This window comes from Callithrix jacchus, chromosome 1 (genome assembly GCF_049354715.1).
Source record: "Callithrix jacchus isolate 240 chromosome 1, calJac240_pri, whole genome shotgun sequence".
In the NCBI taxonomy this organism is placed as follows: domain Eukaryota; kingdom Metazoa; phylum Chordata; class Mammalia; order Primates; family Cebidae; genus Callithrix; species Callithrix jacchus.
Genome location: NC_133502.1, coordinates 9,552,528 through 9,572,254, shown reverse-complemented (window position 1 = coordinate 9,572,254; position 19,727 = coordinate 9,552,528). Strand labels below are relative to the sequence as shown.

The window sequence follows — 19,727 nt, the reverse complement described above, 5'->3', positions numbered from 1 at the left end:
CATAGAAGTCATTTTTTTTAGAAGTCACTTTTTTTTGTTGTTTTGTTTTTTTGAGATGAAGTTTCACTCTTGTTTCCAGGCTGGAGTTCAGTGGCCTGATCTTGGCTCACCGCAACCTCTGCCTTCCAGATTCAAGTGATTCTCTTGCCTAAGCCTCCTGAGTAGCTTGGATTACAGGCATGCATCACCATGCCCAGCTAATTTTGTATTTTTAGTAGAGATGGGGTTCCTTTATGTTGGTCAGGCTGGTCTCAAACCCCTGACCTCAGGAGATCCACCTGCCTTGGCCTCCCAAAGTTTTGGCATTACAGGCATGAGCCACAAGACCTGGTCAGATGGTCAGAAGTCCCTTTTTTTTCTTTTTCTTTTTGTCTTTTTGAGACAGAGTCTGATTCTGTTGACCAGGCTGAAGTGCAGTGGCATGATCTTGGCTCACTACAACCTCTACTTCCCAGGCTCAAGTCATTCTTCCAGTGCAGCCTCTCAAATAGCTGGAGCTACAGGTGCATGCCACCATGTCTGGCTAATTTGTGTATTTTTTGTAGAGATGAGATTTCACCACATTGCTGAGGCTGTGGCTTGAAATCTTGAGCTCAAGCTATCTACCTTCCTTGGCCTCCCAAAGTGCTAGAATTACAGGCATGAGCCACCATACCATGCCAGAAGTCACTGTTATTAAAGAAAAATATGAAAGTCATGTCTTCTTAGTGTAAATGGTATCATGATGGACTAGTGATGACACTATAGTCCTTTCCACATTCACCTTCATAATAAATAACTGAAGAGTGGTTTAAGCAGACCATCTATTAATATCTGTTTATGAGGCCCTCTCTCCCCCTCACAATGTCTGATAAGACTTCAGAGTGACTGCTGGTATCCATGTTTCTACTCACTAGTGGTGGAAGAAAGGGGATGAGGGTGGTATTTTAATGAAGGGATAATGCTAAAAAGTAATCTGGATGCATTTTGTTAAGGTAATCACATTATCAAAATTTGTTTCCTTCTTCATTTTAGAACTCTGCCTTCCATGCCTTTCTGATGTCACATAGCACAATATGAAACATGGAAACTGACTTGTTAGCAGGTCCATAAGCAGCAGCAAGTACTACAAACAACCAACAGTAGCTCAGAAACTTAATTGTAGTTACACAGGTAAAAAGAATCAGAGATGAACAATGGTAAAGTCTTTCTACATCCTAATTTATTTCATTCAGAAAAGGTTTACACAATACATTCACGCATGCATGTATGCACACACACACACACACACACACCCTAACACATGCATGTATGCATACACACACACCCTAACACATGCATGTATGCATACACACACACCCTAACACATGCATGTATGCATACACACACACACACCCTAACACATGCATGTATGCATACACACACACACCCCCTAACACATGCATGTATGCATACACACACACACACCCCCTAACACATGCATGTATGCATACACACACACACCCCCTAACACATGCATGTATGCATACACACACACACACCCCCTAACACATGCATGTATGCATACACACACACACCCTAACACATGCATGTATGCATACACACACACACACACCCTAACACATGCACGTATGCATACACACACACACACCCTAACACATGCACGTATGCATACACACACACACCCTAACACATGCATGTATGCATACACACACACCCCCTAACACATGCATGTATGCACACACACACACACCCTAACACATGCATGTATGCATACACACACACACCCTAACACATGCATGTATGCATACACACACACACCCTAACACATGCATGTATGCATACACACACACACCCTAACACATGCATGTATGCATACACACACACACACCCTAACACATGCATGTATGCACACACACACACCCCCTAACACATGCATGTATGCACACACACACACACCCTAACACATGCATGTATGCATACACACACACACACCCTAACAACATGCATGTATGCACACACACACACACACACCCTAACACATGCATGTATGCATACACACACACACCCTAACACATGCATGTATGCATACACACACACACACCCTAACACATGCATGTATGCATACACACACACACACCCTAACACATGCATGTATGCATACACACACACACCCTAACACATGCATGTATGCATACACACACACACCCTAACACATGCATGTATGCATACACACACACCCTAACACATGCATGTATGCACACACACACACACCCTAACACATGCATGTATGCACACACACACACACCCTAACACATGCATGTATGCATACACACACACACACCCCCTAACAACATGCATGTATGCACACACACACACACACACCCTAACACATGCATGTATGCACACACACACACACACACACACCCTAAAGCACATGGCTTAAGAAATAGTATATTATTGATAACTTTAGAAATCTCTGTGCCCCTCTATCATCGCGCCTCCCCACTGCATCTCTAAAGGTAAGCATTTGATTTTTTTATCATTCTTTGAAATTTCTTCAGTTTTACTACATATGTTTTTATTCCTAAATAATGTATTGCTTAGTTTTACATTTTTGACCTTCATGCAAATGTATGTATTTTGGGAAATTTGATCTTTAACTCTCACAATGAGGTTTCTGTGACTTGTTCATGAGCACCTTTTAGGCACTGGAAAATTTCATGATGTGAAGAGATCATCATTTAGGCAGATGGGCCATTTGTGATGTTTCTACTTTCTATGTCATTGTAAAAGATGCTGCTACAAACACTCTTCTACATGTCTAATTGTATGAATGTGCAACAGTTTATCCAGATGAAATTGGAGTTTTAGAATAGGTACATATTCAACCATATAGATATTTTCAGATTTTTATCTGAAGTGAGCATATCAATTTACGCTTCCACCAGTAAAACATGGAGGTTCCTGATACTCCACCTTCCATCAATACTTGACGTGCTCTAAATGGTCATTCACACAGAAAATGAATCCTGGCTGACTGACCACAGATATTCACTACAGAATCACATAGTGCTTCTAAGAGTCAGACCTTGAGTTATAGTTCCTTAAAATAAACTTGTCCCATCTGAAGGCTAGAAAGTAACCAGTGTTTATATCCATAAGATGGCAAGCAGAAGTTTAAAAAATAATTCTGTTGATGCTTACAGTTTAGATCTCCATTTTTCTGGCAAGAAAATTCCCTATAATGTTCTGAACATGATGTCAAAACATTTGTGTCAAACTGCTGTGTTCTGCCAAAGAGGTAAATTCTCCAGTCAAAACAATTAATTAGAAGATATTAATGATGACTTTCATGATTAAGAAGTCACCGTGAGTGTAGAGAGAAACTGAAAGAGGAAAAAAATTCACCCAAATCAGGATGCAGAAGATAATCTAGTCTGTTGATCTCCATGTGGGAATTTTGCTTTGAGTTTTCTAACTCTTCTGTCATAATTTCTCCAACTCTAAATCACTCAATTAATAGACCATCAGAGGCTTCAGATTTATGAAGGGCTTAAGCCTCAAACACAATTCTTGCTTCTCTTCTTAACATATTTAGTCTTTGTGATATTTTATTCTTATTACAAAAATACTTTGGATGCTGAAAATCATCATACTGCCCGTAGATCACAAATTGCTAGTTTAGTCGGTTATAGACCATCTTGTAATCATTAGGTGAAGAAGTTCACTGGTAAAATCATTAAATTCTCGAGACATAAATTATTTGCAAAAACATTACTCAGCTTCTTTCAAACCAAGCCTATATATCCATATACCATATCTATCTATCTGTCTATCTATCTAATGATCAATCTATCTATTATCTCTCTGTCTCTCTTCCTAACTCTTTACCCATCTCCAAAAGGCAGTGCCCAGATATGAGGATGGGGCTTATGATTTTAGCTGATTAGGGTTGATGATGAAACTCAGGTCAGACAAGCCAATATCTCCAAGGAACAGTTAACTTTCCAAATGACCTACAAAGTGTATTCCATGCCCACAGCACAACCATTCTACAAATGAATGTTGGTTCTGAAGGGATTAGTGGAAGAGAAAATACAGTGTGGCAGAATACAACTCTCACCATTTCTAGAGCAGAAGATGATACACTACTGATGGTTGGCTCATCAGGTCATCCTTCACAAGAAGGAAGAGCATGTTAGACTTTGGTCAACAAAGACCTCCGTTGAGACCATCAAGGAATGACCAAGGGGAGACTCCATCTCTGGGTAGTTGTGAATGCCAATGGCTGAAAAACAGGAGGGAGAGCAAGCAGCAGCCTCCCTCATGGCTTTGTAGACACTTTGCAAGAAAATGTTCTTTTATCTCACTGGAAACTTGCCCGATCATAATGCACACATCTAAACATTACTAACACTCAAGTAGAATAAATATACATAATCAGGAATATATCCATCCATACTTTGCATTTCTTTCTCCATATTTCTCAAGGGCTGGCTACGTGTTTATCCTTCAACAAAATCAAAAGCTTCAGCTTACAACCTCTGTGACTTACCTATAATTTAGTTTAACTTATTAATTAGTACTTATATTACAACAAAATGTATCTGCTCAAGAAAATATGAACACATATTTATTTTCCATACTTATTCCTATTTTACTGACAGTCCTCAGATGATCATATTTCCTCTTGCGCTTCTACCCAGCTAATTCCTTATAAATTCATTTTGGGGCTCTAGTTTCTTTGGCATTTAAAACATTGTTGAGATTCAATGTAAAATACCATTTTAAACATTGGAATTATATGCCCTTTATATTGTTAAATAACCCCTCGTAATTATTTCCTTCAGTGCCTTCCTGCAAATAATCTTTCCATATGATCAAATAATGTTTAGGAAATTAATAATTTTAAAATGGGCTGTTATAGATTTTACAGACAGTGCAATAGAGAAACATTTTTAGGAGTACACACAATCTTTATGCTGGGATGTAAATACTGAGGAGATCAAAGTGGCGAAAAAAGGGAGCATTGCAGGACAGGACCAATAGCTATGAAAAATACTCAGGCTCTTTGGCACAGCCCTGCAACAGAAAAATAGGGTATGGGAATAATCTTTGTACAAATGTACTTTCTTTGGGTGATGTAATACTAGGTTCCTGTTATGTATTATTTTTAATTTTACTTCTTTAAGTAATTATCTTTCATTTCATTTGTAGGACTGATCTCACAAGTGCCATAAATGTCAAAGAAGAACTTAAACAAAAGCAGACATCCGCTACATAGGAATTATTCAATGTTTAAATAGTGCAATGTAGAATTATCCCTTATATCCAAGGTCTAGAGATGTTATCCTCAAGGAAAGGTCCAAAAGCAGACTCGTGATTTATCTTATTCATAAGCCCCAGGCAATGCATGGTATGAAATCACAAAAATAAGAGGTAACAAAAGAAATTCTCTGTAAGAATCTATACTTTGTATTCATTAGTCCTCCCTAATCCAGTTATACAGGTGTCAGCAAAGGGCTCTTCTTTTACCGGGAAGGAAATTGGCCACATTGACACGTGATGGAAAAGAAGAAATGCCAGGTGCTGATGTCCTGACCAATAACTTGTCTTCACTCGCAGGTCCAAGAAGAGTGTCATCCTGACTCCCTAGAGGATTATAACCTCTGAATGGACTGTCTCATGAGTATTTATCATCCTTAAAACCCTGATCAGAAATACTAAATGGTCATAGTTGCAAGGCACCTGCTACTAAAAGCTTTTCTGCTATACTGCTAATAAATACTGACATTAATCTTCAAACCACATAGAATGGCTTGAAATCTTGTCTTCTCTCACACAAAGCAAGGAACAGAAAGCCAGAATTATGCTTTGATACTTAGCAGATTTATCTAAGAGCAAGGACCACCAGTGAAGAATTTTTACCTTGATTTTTTTTTATAAACATTGGTTTTAAAAACAGAGTAAATGAGGAAAACCAATTAGAAAGCCCGCACATTTTCAATTACCTTGGAAACTCGGTTTGCCACTTCTCTGCCCACGGTCAGCCCCTGCACGAAGGTCCGGGCAGCAATGAAGGAACGGGTAATCTGAATCTTCAGTTTCCGGGGCACATCTCCAAATGGCTTGAGCTGGTCTGTGTATTTGCTCACACATTCCAGGTAGTCTTCACTGAAGTGATACTGAGGGTTTATCAGCTGAAACATTCGTTCCAGGAGCCGAGCCCAAAAGTCATTGAGCATTTCCTCCAGATTCACATTACCCCCAGTGTAGTACCTTTTCAGCTCTGTGAAGAGGTCCTGGAAGACCTCTGAGTTCTGCATGTACAACATGCCATAGGTCCGTACAAACATATCGTTTAGTGACTTTTCTGCATTCTCCAGGAGCTCTCGGAAAAATTCTGCAGATAAAACAAGAAAGAAGCCATAAATTAATGAAATCTAGAAAGCCTAAGACATCTACTTACCTTAAACACAACTGCTTTTAATTGACATTTTCATAGAAAAACATATCCTGTGATTAAGGTATTAATGAACAGATAAAAAACATATTTTAAATGGGATTTGACTTACATCTATAATTTCATACAATTCAAAACAGAATACCCCATGATTTCCATGAACATTAGGAGCCTATCATATAATCCTCCTCCACAATAGCTCAATTCTTTTATCATTTTTTGCTAAGTTTTAAATAATCCTATGGTTTGATACAAACTCAAATCAAATATGTTGCAAATATAATATGCAGAGTATTGTCATTTACATAATGATAAACACATTTACTTGTTTATTTACAAATTTGTCCTAACGCTAAATTCCATTACGTTGCTTTTATTTGGAAGAGTCCATAAACGAGATGTTCAAATTAATGTAATATTTTAGACTCTTTCTAGTTTCTATATAAAGCAATCAATTAGCTGCGTTCAGATATTCATAATGCAATTAAATTCACTTCATAATAAAGCTATAATGAACATAATTTAGGTGGCCATAATGAGTCAGAAAGTCATAAAGTATCTTGGATTGTCATTATTAATATAAACCATCATGTTGTAGAAATTGAATAAAATACTGACAATTTGACTTTCCAGTTATGAGGCTGTAAATGAGAAAGTAAGTGCACACCAATAATTGGAATCTTCCCCTCTGCAACAGTGCTTGGGTGTTACTGGGATCACTTATAGGATGCAAAAAATTAAGACAGAAATTAAAGCCATCGGGTACCATTAGCCTCACTGGCCCTTGTGCTAGGCTCCCTCAAGACACACTTCGTGTGTGTAGGTCACCTATCGTTTTGCAAAACTTTGCTTAAGTAGAGCAAGCTCAAGTTTTATCTCATTCAGAGATTGTAAATTGGGGTGGGGAAAAAAGCTAAGGAAAGATAATACTTCTGAGGTTATCTGTCTAGGTTCCCAGGAGCAAAATAATTCTACTTTACCTCTTTATAGTCCCTTTTTATTCCCTGAATCTATGCCCCTTCTCAGAAATGCAGGGACAAATCAAGTCCTGCATTCTTCAAAAACTCCAAGTAGGAAGTTTTAAAAAGGACTCTTCTCCTTTCTGAGGCTCTGGGGATTCTCTCCTAAGATATGGAAAGGAAGTAGCGATGGACACCTCTCCATTACTTCCATGAAAGCTACTTGTGCATTCTTAGAAGTCGGCTGAAGAAGTGCTTGGTTAGTCACTTCAGTGCCAGGTATTAGACAATCAAACCATTGTCTGGATAATTAAATGGTCTGGATAAACCATTGTCTGGACAATTAAATCAGACCAAAGCAGCAATGTAAGTACTTTTCATTTGTTTACCTCCTTTCTATGAAAGAATTAAAAAAAAAAATAGACATTCTGTTACTACAGTGGCAGCAAAAACCGTGGGATTATAAATACTGTGTAATTTTGTCCACATCATCAAATGTTTTTTATTCTTATTTTTACTAAATGTAAAATCAAATTCAATATTATTAAATCTCCCCGAATCTTTAAGGATTCAGTAAAGAAAATGACTGTGAAGCAGATAGGACAAAATTTGCAACATTGTAAAGCATAAATTTATCAAAATATTATATGCTGTATGCTGATGTTATTTATGATTTTATGAAATCAAGAGCATTTCACACGTTCTTCAAAAATACTAGCTATCTAGTTTGTCCTAAAATGAAAACCATATTAAATTACTAATATAAAGTATTAAAAGATCATAAGTTAAACCTTCCGATCTTGAAACCAAGAATGAAACTAGCCTGGCCTTGCTGATACAGAAACAGGGTGGAAGGCATAACAGATTGTGAAAGAAGATAAAAAGAATGGGAAAATCACTGAATTGAAAAATACTAATATAATGAGACTGGAAAGTGGATTCTAATCATGAGCTCTGGACAGCTTATTCATTTATCTTCTTTTTGAGGTCAATTATTTTGTTGGACTCAGGAATTAAAGCTTAATTTATTGAATACAGTGTACTGCCTTCAGCAATGAATAGTCAGTAATCAATAGTGTGGTCTGGATTTGCAAAGAGCTTATAAAAAGAGAGAAAGAGAGAAAAAAATTTCTCTGATACTCATTGCTCTCCAAAGTCTTGAGAAATAAATGTTTGTCTTAGGAATAAAAATTTTATTTTTTCTTCTACGGAGGGTAACACCTCTTTAGGTTTTTTTTTTTTTTCTTCTCCTGATATGAGGACTCTGAATATTGAGCTATGCTCACTTTGAGAGTGAATGGTTCAAACGAGACTGCCCACTCACTGTGTCTTGTGATTTGTTTTTCTTAAGCTTAAATGAGTATAGAAACCAAGTTATCACATTCCAATAAATATGGCTCTAGCAACATTTCCTTAGATTCCAAGCTTACACTGTTGTCTAAGAGTTTGTCATTGTCTCAAAAGTTTCCTATGAGCTTCACTGATCCTCAAAGTCAAGTTATTATTATTTCTTGTTCAAAATCATTATATGGTTTACTGATCTCATAGTCAAAGTTAATATTTGGTATTGAAAGACGCTGAAGTATCAGCCAATTATGACAGATACTGCTACCTTAAGGTACATTGATCTAAGGTCTTATGAAAAATGGAGATCCAAGGTACTGAGGCAAAGCTAATGTCCTCTAAAAATAAGGGTACTCATTTCATTTTTACCCTGACTGTAGACTCCCACCTTTTGAAGTTAGACTGTTTGAAAAAAGTACTTTATGCTTGGATGAAAATTGTTTCTCAGCAAACCAAACAAGATGGAGATTTAGAAGACAGTTATGTGATCCATTTTGCTGATGAAGTATCATGTGCAGCCAACATCAGAGAGAACAAAATTCAAGGACGATGTAAGAAAAAGCAATCTCAACTGAACTGTTTTTAATCGAAGAGAGCAAAGCTCACATTGGATAAAGTCTTCAGTCAACAAATATTTTTATCTGCAAAAAACAGTTTGGCAGAAATGTTATTTGATTTCTTTCTTCTTCCCCAATCACAAAATATACATCAAAGGTGGTTGCTTAGGGCTCAGTTACGCTTCATAGGTGCAAAAAAAAAAAAAAAAAAAAAACCTTTCCTAGCCAGCATTAGCCTCTGGACGATTTTATTCATCTAGAGGGGAGATCTCAATGCAAACATCTGTTTGCTGCAGGGCAGATTGTCTCAAGTGGGAGAACAGTCTTGTAGATAAAAACCACCACTGTTGCAAAAGCAAAAGCAAGTATGTGTGATGCTGCCTGATCACTTGGAGAGACCTCTTAAGGGGCAGAAACCAACTCCAAGGAGCCAAGAGGTGCCCTAAGGATATCTGAGAAAGGCTCCAAATGAAGCCTTCAAATAAATGGACTGAAAGGTAAGATGGCACACAGGGACAAAGGGAAGCACAGCAGGAGGGAAAAGACAGTCAAGAGGCTCTCTAGGAATTCGGTCTCCATCACATAGCAAAAGCTTTCCCCATTCAACCCAGAAATGTCTTTTTAACATTTGGTAAATAAACACGTTCTGTGCTGGATTAGGTACAGGACTGGATTAAGCACTATATAACATTCTTTTTCCTATTCTTTTTTCATGCTCTCAGAGACATTTCCTATTAAAAACATGTTTAAAATGAATGTTTCGGCATGGGTGGTGTGAATCTATATTTTTCCGGAACCCAAGGAGTGAAAAGAAGCTTTAGTCATTAGTCAGTCGAGATTATACCACTTGTCTGACTGTGGGACGCAGGTATGCTCTTAAACCCAGAAATACACACAGTGTATGCGTGTGTATATTTGTGTTGTTCTCTGCTAGTCTCTTAGTCTCTGCTTTCCTTCAACAACAGCATGCTAAAACAGTTTGGGAGTCAGCCCAGCCAAGCTGTGGCTAAGGAATGATCCACAGGAGGTGCTGACATGGAGGATGAAATGGTTCTGAAAGCTGACATCCAGCCTGATGCAGTGGCTCACACTGGTAATCCCAACACTTTGGGAGGTGGGCAGATCACCTGAGGTAAGGAGTTCAAGACCAGCCTGGCCAACATGACAAAACCCCGTCTCTACTAAAAATACAAAAATTAGCTGGGTGTGGTGGCAGGTACTGGTAGTCCAGGCTACTCAGGAGGCTGAGGCAGGAGAATCACTTGAACCCAAAAGGCAGAGGTTGCGGTAAGCAGAGATCCCACTCTGCACTCTAGCCTGGGGGAAAGAGCAAGATTCATCTAAAAAAAAAAAATATGAAAGTTGATGTCCTATAAGGGTTGTGATCCACAGATACACAATAAACTTACCAGCTTGACTCCCCTCCTGCCTTTTTCAAGGTGAAATTAGGAATATTCTTTCTCATTCCACATGCATGTGCCAGCTTTCAGGTAGATCATTTCTCCTTTCAAAAGGCATCTTGCTTATGTAAGAGCCTGATATAATCTACAGGAAAATGCTGCGTTAATGTGGAACATGCATGAAGGGAAACCCACAGTGCCATTTATCCTCTTCTGTGGTAGATCGTGAGGGAGGGAGAACATGGTCTGTAAATGGCCTATCTCTTCCCACTTCCCAGCGGCTGGGACCTTAAAAGTAAGTAGAAGTAAAGATGGACATTGCTCAGGGCATCTGTCCTTGCCACATGAGGCGGCATCCTTTGCAACCTGCACGATGACTCTAGTCTATCTCAGGTGTCAACCTCAGCACTGTGCACATTTTGAGCTCGATAATTCCTTCTTTGGGCAGCATTTTGGGGAGCACCGTGCTGTATATTGTAAAATATTAAGTAGCATGCCTGGCCTCTGCCTTTTAGATGCCAACAGTATGTCCTTCCCTCAGTAGTCACAATCAAAATGTCATCAAACATTATCAAATGTTCTCTTGGGGACAAGACCACTCTCACTCCCTTCCTTACTCCTACCTGCTGAGAGCCACCCTTCTACTGATAGATTCCAGAGGTCTACAAATAGAAAGTTAAACACATTCAGAGAAAAGACCAGAATATATCTAGACATCATCTTATTGACCCCATGCTTTATTCATAATACAAATTTGAGGTGATGTGTTTTAAATGGAAGGAACTGAAATACAGGTTGTATTCACAATAAGATTCTTAGTAGTCAATACTGCCATTCCATGTATGGTGCCTCTCACATGATAGTGCCTTGAAAAGTGGTGAATAGCGAATGAATGAACATGAGCATCCGGTGAAATACATCCTGACTCCATTGGATCTGGACTTCTCCTTGGTAGTGATGATTTTGTGGGCCCACCTCAGAGAAAAAAAAGATCCTACAAACCACATCTTAGAACAGGACATAACTGATGCCCTCTTGCCATCTTGCAAATTCTTATACATTTCTACACCTATAAATATTTATATATATCCCCCTAGGCTCCAAGTTCCCTATGCAAAAAATATTGTACCTTTTTTTTTCTTTAAAACAGAAAATGTTGGCTTTCAATACTGCTCTGCTAGAGCTTGACTTTCTCTCCAAACTCTGCCTGTCCTGAGCCATTCCTTGCCTAGCTTAATGTCTGCTTCTGCTGTTCTGTCCCTGCTGGGGACGTGACTTCATAGTGCATTATCTCACCAAGCTGACTGCATTCACATTCACTTGCATACTACATTTAAGCAATGCCCAGCATGCTAGATTTGAGTTAACTCCCAAACCACTTTTGAGTCTCACACATTGCAGTATCACACATAAAGCCTTCTTCCACTCCATAAATAATCTGCTGTATTGAATACACTCACATTGAAGCTTTGCTGTGTTATTGTTTTTAATAAACAAGACTGTGGTATCCTTTATTTCCTCATTCATATGGTTTTTTAAAAAGCAGTTTAAAAGAGAAAAAGGAAAAGAACTATTTCCAAAAGATACTGTATTGTCTCAGTATTTTTCTCTTAAATATCACCTGCATTTTTTGTTCAAAGCAGATTCTTGGAATGTACTTTTTATATTTGGAATTATATAAAGTTATTTTGTAAATTACTGTTTATTCCAAAAGGGAGAAAGAAAAATCTATGATTATTAAAAGACAATACTACTTTAAGCAATAATTCCTTTGTGACTTACCACTTCTGCGTCTCACAATTCATACTTTCTTTTGCTCTAAATATGTGTATGTGTATGTTTTCATTAATTAAGCTTGTTATAAGTATTATTTTTTACCCAACCAATTCCTCCTAGGAATTAATAGAAGCCTATATAATTTCAAAGTGATCTCATAGAAGGAATCCACATCCTTCCTGTTTGAGAGATTATTAGAACCCAATTTTTGACCCTCAAGTAAATGTCCCTCCCTTCATTCACACAAACTAATTGATATGGCAGTAGAACATCTTCATTATTTCCATTTGTCTTTGTTATATTTTAGGAGAAAAGCAAAGATTCCAAACTTTAAATGGAGACAAAAAGTGGATTTGAAACAGTGAATGATGCTAATTTCAAGTAAAACTGGAGACAGTACCTAAGATGTTGCCTGATTTCTAATGGGCATCAGATATTTTATTACAGGCTTTACATACTTGCATGACAATCAGTTATTCGCTTATCTAGTTTGCAGATGAAAAAGCTGAGGCTCAAGTTGTTAAGTGAGTTGCCCTAGACCAATAGAACCAGAATGCAACCCAAAGCCCCAGAACTATTATAGACAATAAAGACTTCTAAGGAAGAACAAGATGGCAGGATGGCTATGTAGTTTATCCTAAGTCAGATTTTCAGATCATGATTTAAATAACTAATGGAAAGCATTATGAACTCCTAGGACAGTGGATAAATGCATATTTAAATATAAATTGCAAAATGCATGCTAAAGTCATACCAAATTACTTACAAAATAAATTTTATGTGTGAGTATTGTCCCATTAATACTAATTAGTTGATGCAGATAACTGAGACTGGAGCTCATGCTCAAACCTTTGGGATTGGTATATTTTCCTCAAAGGTGTGGTTTCCACTGGAAGAAAATCAAACACAGAACCTGGGTTATAGCTACAGTGTATAGAACAGTGACTGGCATACAAAAGGATGGTTCAAATGTTTGACCAAAACGGTGCCGCATCATGGTTAAACATTTTATTATGTCTATATGTATATACATAACAATATGCATATACACATTACTACGAAATGATCATATAATATGGTCATAATTGATAATATATCTTATGTATATACGATCATCACATATAATATGTATATATTTATATACATATAACAACTTTACATATAGGTGAATACATTCACATATCCCTGACAAATTATATATAGATCATATTTTCATATTTGGTAATATACTTTAGTAAGTAATTCAGTCAAAAGTCTTACATTTTGTTAAGATTCCCTATGATAGCTATCCTTTAAGTAAATAAGAGTGTCCTTAAAATAAGAGGTATCAATGTTATTTGTTTCAACCAAGGAGATTCACAGGAATGGGGCCCTGACTTTGTTCAGCAATCTCAATGGAAAGACAAATTAGAGAAACTGAGGAAGGGAAAAAGAGCTGGTCACATAGTACATCTATTGTGTTATGTGATTATCCAAAAATAATACAGAAAAGATATGTGTTTCTACTTCCAAAATGGGGTTCTAATAAAGAATGTTATTTACAGTTGAGTACTGTGGTTACAAATGATTATAATTGCAAGACTTAAAAATTCCAACTTAAGACTTAAATCTGTGCTTCTCTAGGTACATTTGACCTGCCCAGGAAGTGGCTGTGAGCCTGAACTGTGCATCCCAGGCCCCTATAGAGGTTCAACACTCAGGACAATGCCTCTAGTACTGAATGTCCCTAGCAGAGAATCTGCCTAAGTCTCCTATATGAGTATTTTCTAGGCTATTTCCTCTTCAGGACCCTCATCCCTTTAACATTATTAAATAGCTTGAAAACATGTGTTTCAGAGAACATACTTAGGTAATACCATAACAGTTGCAAGAAGGGGTTGCTTCTATTCAGAGACCTATTATAAGTTCTGTGAGCTAAGAATGAGTTTTCACATTTTTATATGTTTAAATAAAACAAAGAAGAAAACCAACAACAAAAGATGACATATTACAGAGACTTTATGTGGTACAAAATGACAAAAGTATTTAATATCTAGTCCTTCACAGAAAAATTTTGCCAATCCTGGCACGGCAGTCCAAAATCTTAAGTGAGACATTCAAAGATAAATTAATTCAACAAAACATATCATGCCTTTGAATTCTTGTAGTCAGGAAGACAGTTTATTAGTCTGTTAACTCTCTTATAAACAGTAAAATAAAAGTTCCTTTTCTTCTATTATTTTTATATGTTAAAATGTGCTCTGAAAACTCCACAGCGCATTCATCTCTTTATATTCCTTTGCACGGTAGCTAAAATCCAAAAGTAACTCCTTAAATCATGTAAATGATTTGGAGGATTCAGGTGACTTTAGTGATTTTAAAGTGAGACACTCCCGAATTTTTCTAAGGCTGTAGTCTAATGAATCCCAAGTGACTTTCATAAGGAAGAAAATCTCACAGTAACTCTGACATTTAAAAGGGTATAGAAATGAAAAAGAAGAATTTTTTAAAATACCCTACTTTGATACTGGGTTAAGAAAAACTACTGTTATTACAATTTCCTTTTTATAATTTTTCCTTCACGACAATTAATAAGAATAAAAATTTAAACTATCATTTAACATCTTACAAAAACTATCAAAAGCCTGCAACAAAATACAATGTTCATCACAAAACAAGGAGTATTGTTTTCAGAAAATCATAAATATATTGGCTGTTAAAAATCCTAGAATACATAATTCAAAAATGTTCACAATATTTAATCCAAGGATTATTTTGTATTATATTACTCTCAATGTATATTAGAAACTCTTGAACATTGAATATTAAATTTACATTAAATTATATGTAATAGAAACAAGAGTTCTAGGGAAATACTTCTATTTAATAAGTCAAGTAAATCAAGGATGTAATAATGCATCTTAATGCATTATTCAGGTCAATTGTACATCACCATTTTATGTTTTTCCAATGTGTTGAATCTAATAAACTTTTCCATGAAGAAATTTTTAATGAAAAGTCATCAGTTTACAACCATGAAAGTTCATTAAAAATAATCAATACCTTGCACCAAAGTACTTCAATTTAATACCATTAAAGTCAGCTGAGGAGACTAAGTAACAGATTTTTCAGAATCAAGCGTGTAATTCAGTTGCAAAAATGAAAGTTTCCCAGAAAGCAGTGCTATGTAATTGGTTGATATAGGGAGATGTGAAGCCGTAAAGCAGTTTGTAGAGATGTTGACTTGAAACCACATTTCACAAGGTTAAACTTTTTCTATATTTAGTGATCCTTTACACATTAGATTGATAAATGTTTTATTTCTTGGTAGGTTATTTCTCCCAAAGATATCTTTTAAAGTAAGAAAGACTGATTAGGCCATTTATGTTCTCATGGTGGTATAGATAAACTATTCATTCCTAGAATCATGAATGAAGTTTGAAATGTGCTGATGGTTGCTGCTAAAGCAAACAACGGCTTTGAGCCTGCGGACGGCATTTCTATCTCACCCTAAGCTCTGAATGTACAATTAAAAGCTGAAATGCCTTTGCAGTTCGCTTCCATCATTGCAGTTTCCTAATACTGACCTAAAGAAAATGGCTTTGGGCCTGGCCCACAAATCTGCTTCCATTTTTCTTTCATAAATGACATTAACTACAGTGTGGGATGCCTGATTAACCCTTTATGCACCTGAAGTATAGAACTGCATTAAAGGTAACTTAAAATCATTTCCAGCTTTTTTTTTCTTTTCTGTGAAAGACACAATTCATTTTCCAAGTCATGATGGTAGTATTAATATATATTATTCTGTTCAAAAACCCAGTTCTTTCCCTAGCTCCCCTTCTTTCTTCACCTAAACATTTGTTGGACCAGAAGATGGAAAAAGTTCTCCAACAACAAACCACCAAGGATCAACTCTGGGATGTGGACTCAAAGGTAGCATGTAGGTAAAATCCAGTGATAAGGTGCTGGGGCTGTTGGAACAAGAGATTATGTAGGTTTTAAGGAGACTAAAGAGGAACAGCCAAACGGAGTTTACTTTTTCCTTCCTTCACACAATTCAGTGGTTTTCAACCTAGGCTGCCCATTAAAATAACTTTTAAAAATCTTGATGCCCAGGTTGCATTCATTTTCTCTGGGAGTGGGATCCAGTTAGTAGTGCATCTTAAAGCTCCCCAGATGATCCCAATGTGCAGCTGAGATTGAGAATCATGGCAGCTCTTCATTCTAATTGATTTTAGCTGATGTATGATGCTGGTTACATGGCCAGTGGAAGGAGATATGGGGATGAAGCCATGTTATACAACATGAAAAACCCCAATTCTATTCTGTCCTTTATTTCCTTTCCCTTCTCTTTACCCCCTCCAGACACCAGTATTCTCATCTTGAGAAGAGAGAATTTCACTGACTAAAGAATATCAAGAGTATGTGAGGATGAGAGCAGTGCTTCTGAAGATGAGAGTGTGTTGGTATTTTTTCCTTTCTCCTCCATCTCTTTTCTCTTTGCCAGCACCTAGCACTCTTTCTCAAGTCTCCCTCTGCCTACATCAATCACAGGACAACGGGCTTGTCCCATGATGAGCAAAGGAAAGGTATAGCATGGGAAGAGTAAAGACCAGGACTTGATAATCCCCCAGCTAATTAATGACCAGGGGAAAAGGAATGTCCGTCATGGCCTATCTAGGGTGCATTTAAGCTGGTAACATAGACAACAAAAACTAAATGTATTGACAAATACTGAGTTGTAAAAGCACAATTACATATAAACATTTTTGTAAAAATATTACATCCTAATTTAAAGTTAAATTTTTAGGTATATCTTTCTGGTCCATCAAAAACATAATATAGAAAACATGAAAATTCACAGAATAAAAAATTTAGCTTGTTCCACAGTTGACTAAATAAAAGCAAATGTAAGTAGAGCATTATGACAGTTTATAAAAAGAAATTGAAAAGTAATATTTTTGTATATTCTACTATATCCCACTTTCATTTCTGACTTGTTTTAAACTATCTGTGTGTATATATATAAATTATTATATATAATATATGAATAAATGATATATAAACATATAAATTAATATATATCTATAATATAATTTATATTTATATTTTATGTAAAAGTAAACATATTTATATTATAGGTATAATAAGTTATATCTATAGTAGATATTATAGGTATCATATATATATACACATATATATATACACATATACATATACACACACACATATATATGTATATATATATATGTATATATATATATACACACACACACACACACACACACACACACACACACACACATATATATATATATTTTGAGACAGGGCCTCTGTGACCCAGGCTGAAGTATAGTGGCACCATCTTGGCTCTGTGCAACCTCCCCCTCCAGAGGCTCACGGGATCCTCTCACCTTAGCCTCCTGGGTAGCCAGTACCACAGGCACATGCCACCACACTGGGCTAATTTTTGTATTTTTTGCAGAGATGGGGTTTTATCATGCTGCCCAGGCTGATCTGGAATTCCTGAGCTCAAGTCATCTGCGTACCTCGGACTCTCAGCGTTCAAAGAGTATCAGTGTAAGCCACTGCACCCAGTCTAAACTGCTTATATTTTTTAAAATATAAGTTTTAACCTCTTTGATAATTATTGCCAAATTATTTTTTAAAGAAATAGTGACATCAAAGATGCTTCAGTAGAAAATAACACTAATAAAAGGAAAGAGTTCAATTATAAAGATAAGGTCAAAGATTTGTGTACAAAGATATCCATCCCATTATTATTTGTATCAGCTTAAATGGGAAATGATTTGAAAATCTCACAAGAAGGATAAATCTACATTGCAAAATATTAAGTTATGTTTATAATTCTTTTTAAAGATTATTTAAAAGTGAACATCAAACACTATGCGTCAGCTACTATTCCAAGGGATTCTTATATGAACTGATTTCATCTTGTCAACAACCCTAGGAGGTAGTTTTTATTATCATCAACATCTTATATTTAGAGAAACAGAGGCACAGAAAATTTAAGTAACTTCCAAGGTGATGGAGTGGGGATTCCAAATCCAGGAAGCCTTCCTCCAGGTTTAGTGGCTACAGTGGTAGACCCAGATTCTATGAGGATTGATGCTGATGCAATTGTCAGGACTCCCTTTAACTGGTTACCAAATATTATACACAATTATGAGTGGGCATAATTAGGTGCAGAGCCTTCAAAAGGGTCTATTAATGGGAAGGTCCCTGAAACATAAGCTTCACCAGATTCACATGAAATCCACCTTTAATATAAGACACAATGCCATAATAGAATGCTAAGACAGAAATAAAAGACATAAAAGTATATATCCAATGCAATTCAAGTTTTGTAAATAATCTATAAATACGCCTATTAAGAAAAGTCAAAAGAAAATATATAATGATGATTTGAACTATAATCTTGAACAAAAGTTTCAAGATTATAGTTTATTTGTGGTTTTTCTGCATATTGTTTAATTTTCCAAAATAAACATTTGGGGAAACAGAGACATGGAAAATTTAAGTAAATGGATGTAAAGTATTTTCATAGCTGAAAAAAATCAACGAATATTATTTTAAATTAAAGGATCTAAAAATATAGGAAGTATTTTGTCTAATAAATATATAATAGAGAATCCAAGAATTAAGCCACACCCCATCCAAAAAAAAAAAAAAGCATAAATAGGGCATAAGGTAATTGAGTAATTTACTCAAAATCACAGAATGTAACAACAATGTAGCATGGAAAAGAATTTGGGTCTCTTCACTCTACATATAGTGAATTCTTGCTGATTAGTAAAAAATATTTAATAAGCCAAAGAATTAAGTAGTAGTCTCTAAAGCATAGCCTGCTGGCTATAAAATAATAGTATTTTATATTACTTAACCAGTATGATTGATAACTGGTTAGGTAATATGTGAATTCTTTTTAAAATATAGATAATTTCTATTTCTTCACAGAGAGAGGATTTTCCAAATTCATGTAATCAGGAGCCAATAAAATTTCATTGTTCATTATTATAGATGTCAGACCACACTAAAGAAAAATAATCAATCCTAGCTTTAAATGACTCTATGAATTGAAAGTCGTTACTCATTTTCTCTACAGAGCTTTTGGTGGAGATTTGATGAATAAGATGATTAACTGTGTGTTTCTATGAATGTTTTTACCAACAATTTGAAAACTATAACCAAAGTAAAGAAAGTTAAGACAACTTTTAGCCACATTTGGCCCTTACCATACACT

At 36.1% G+C, this 19,727-nt stretch overlaps 1 protein-coding gene across 2 annotated transcripts in view; it reads right to left on the bottom strand.

Annotated features, from left to right (window-relative positions):
• GPC6 (glypican 6) overlaps nucleotides 1-19,727 on the bottom strand; it is a 1,188,890-nt gene that overhangs the window by 582,281 nt on the left and 586,882 nt on the right. For both annotated transcript variants that reach the window (XM_035275392.3, XM_002742474.5), the window contains exon 3: nucleotides 5,994-6,385. In XM_035275392.3, coding sequence (XP_035131283.1) covers nucleotides 5,994-6,385 — 392 coding nt within the window. The remainder of the gene's footprint in view (nucleotides 1-5,993; nucleotides 6,386-19,727) is intronic.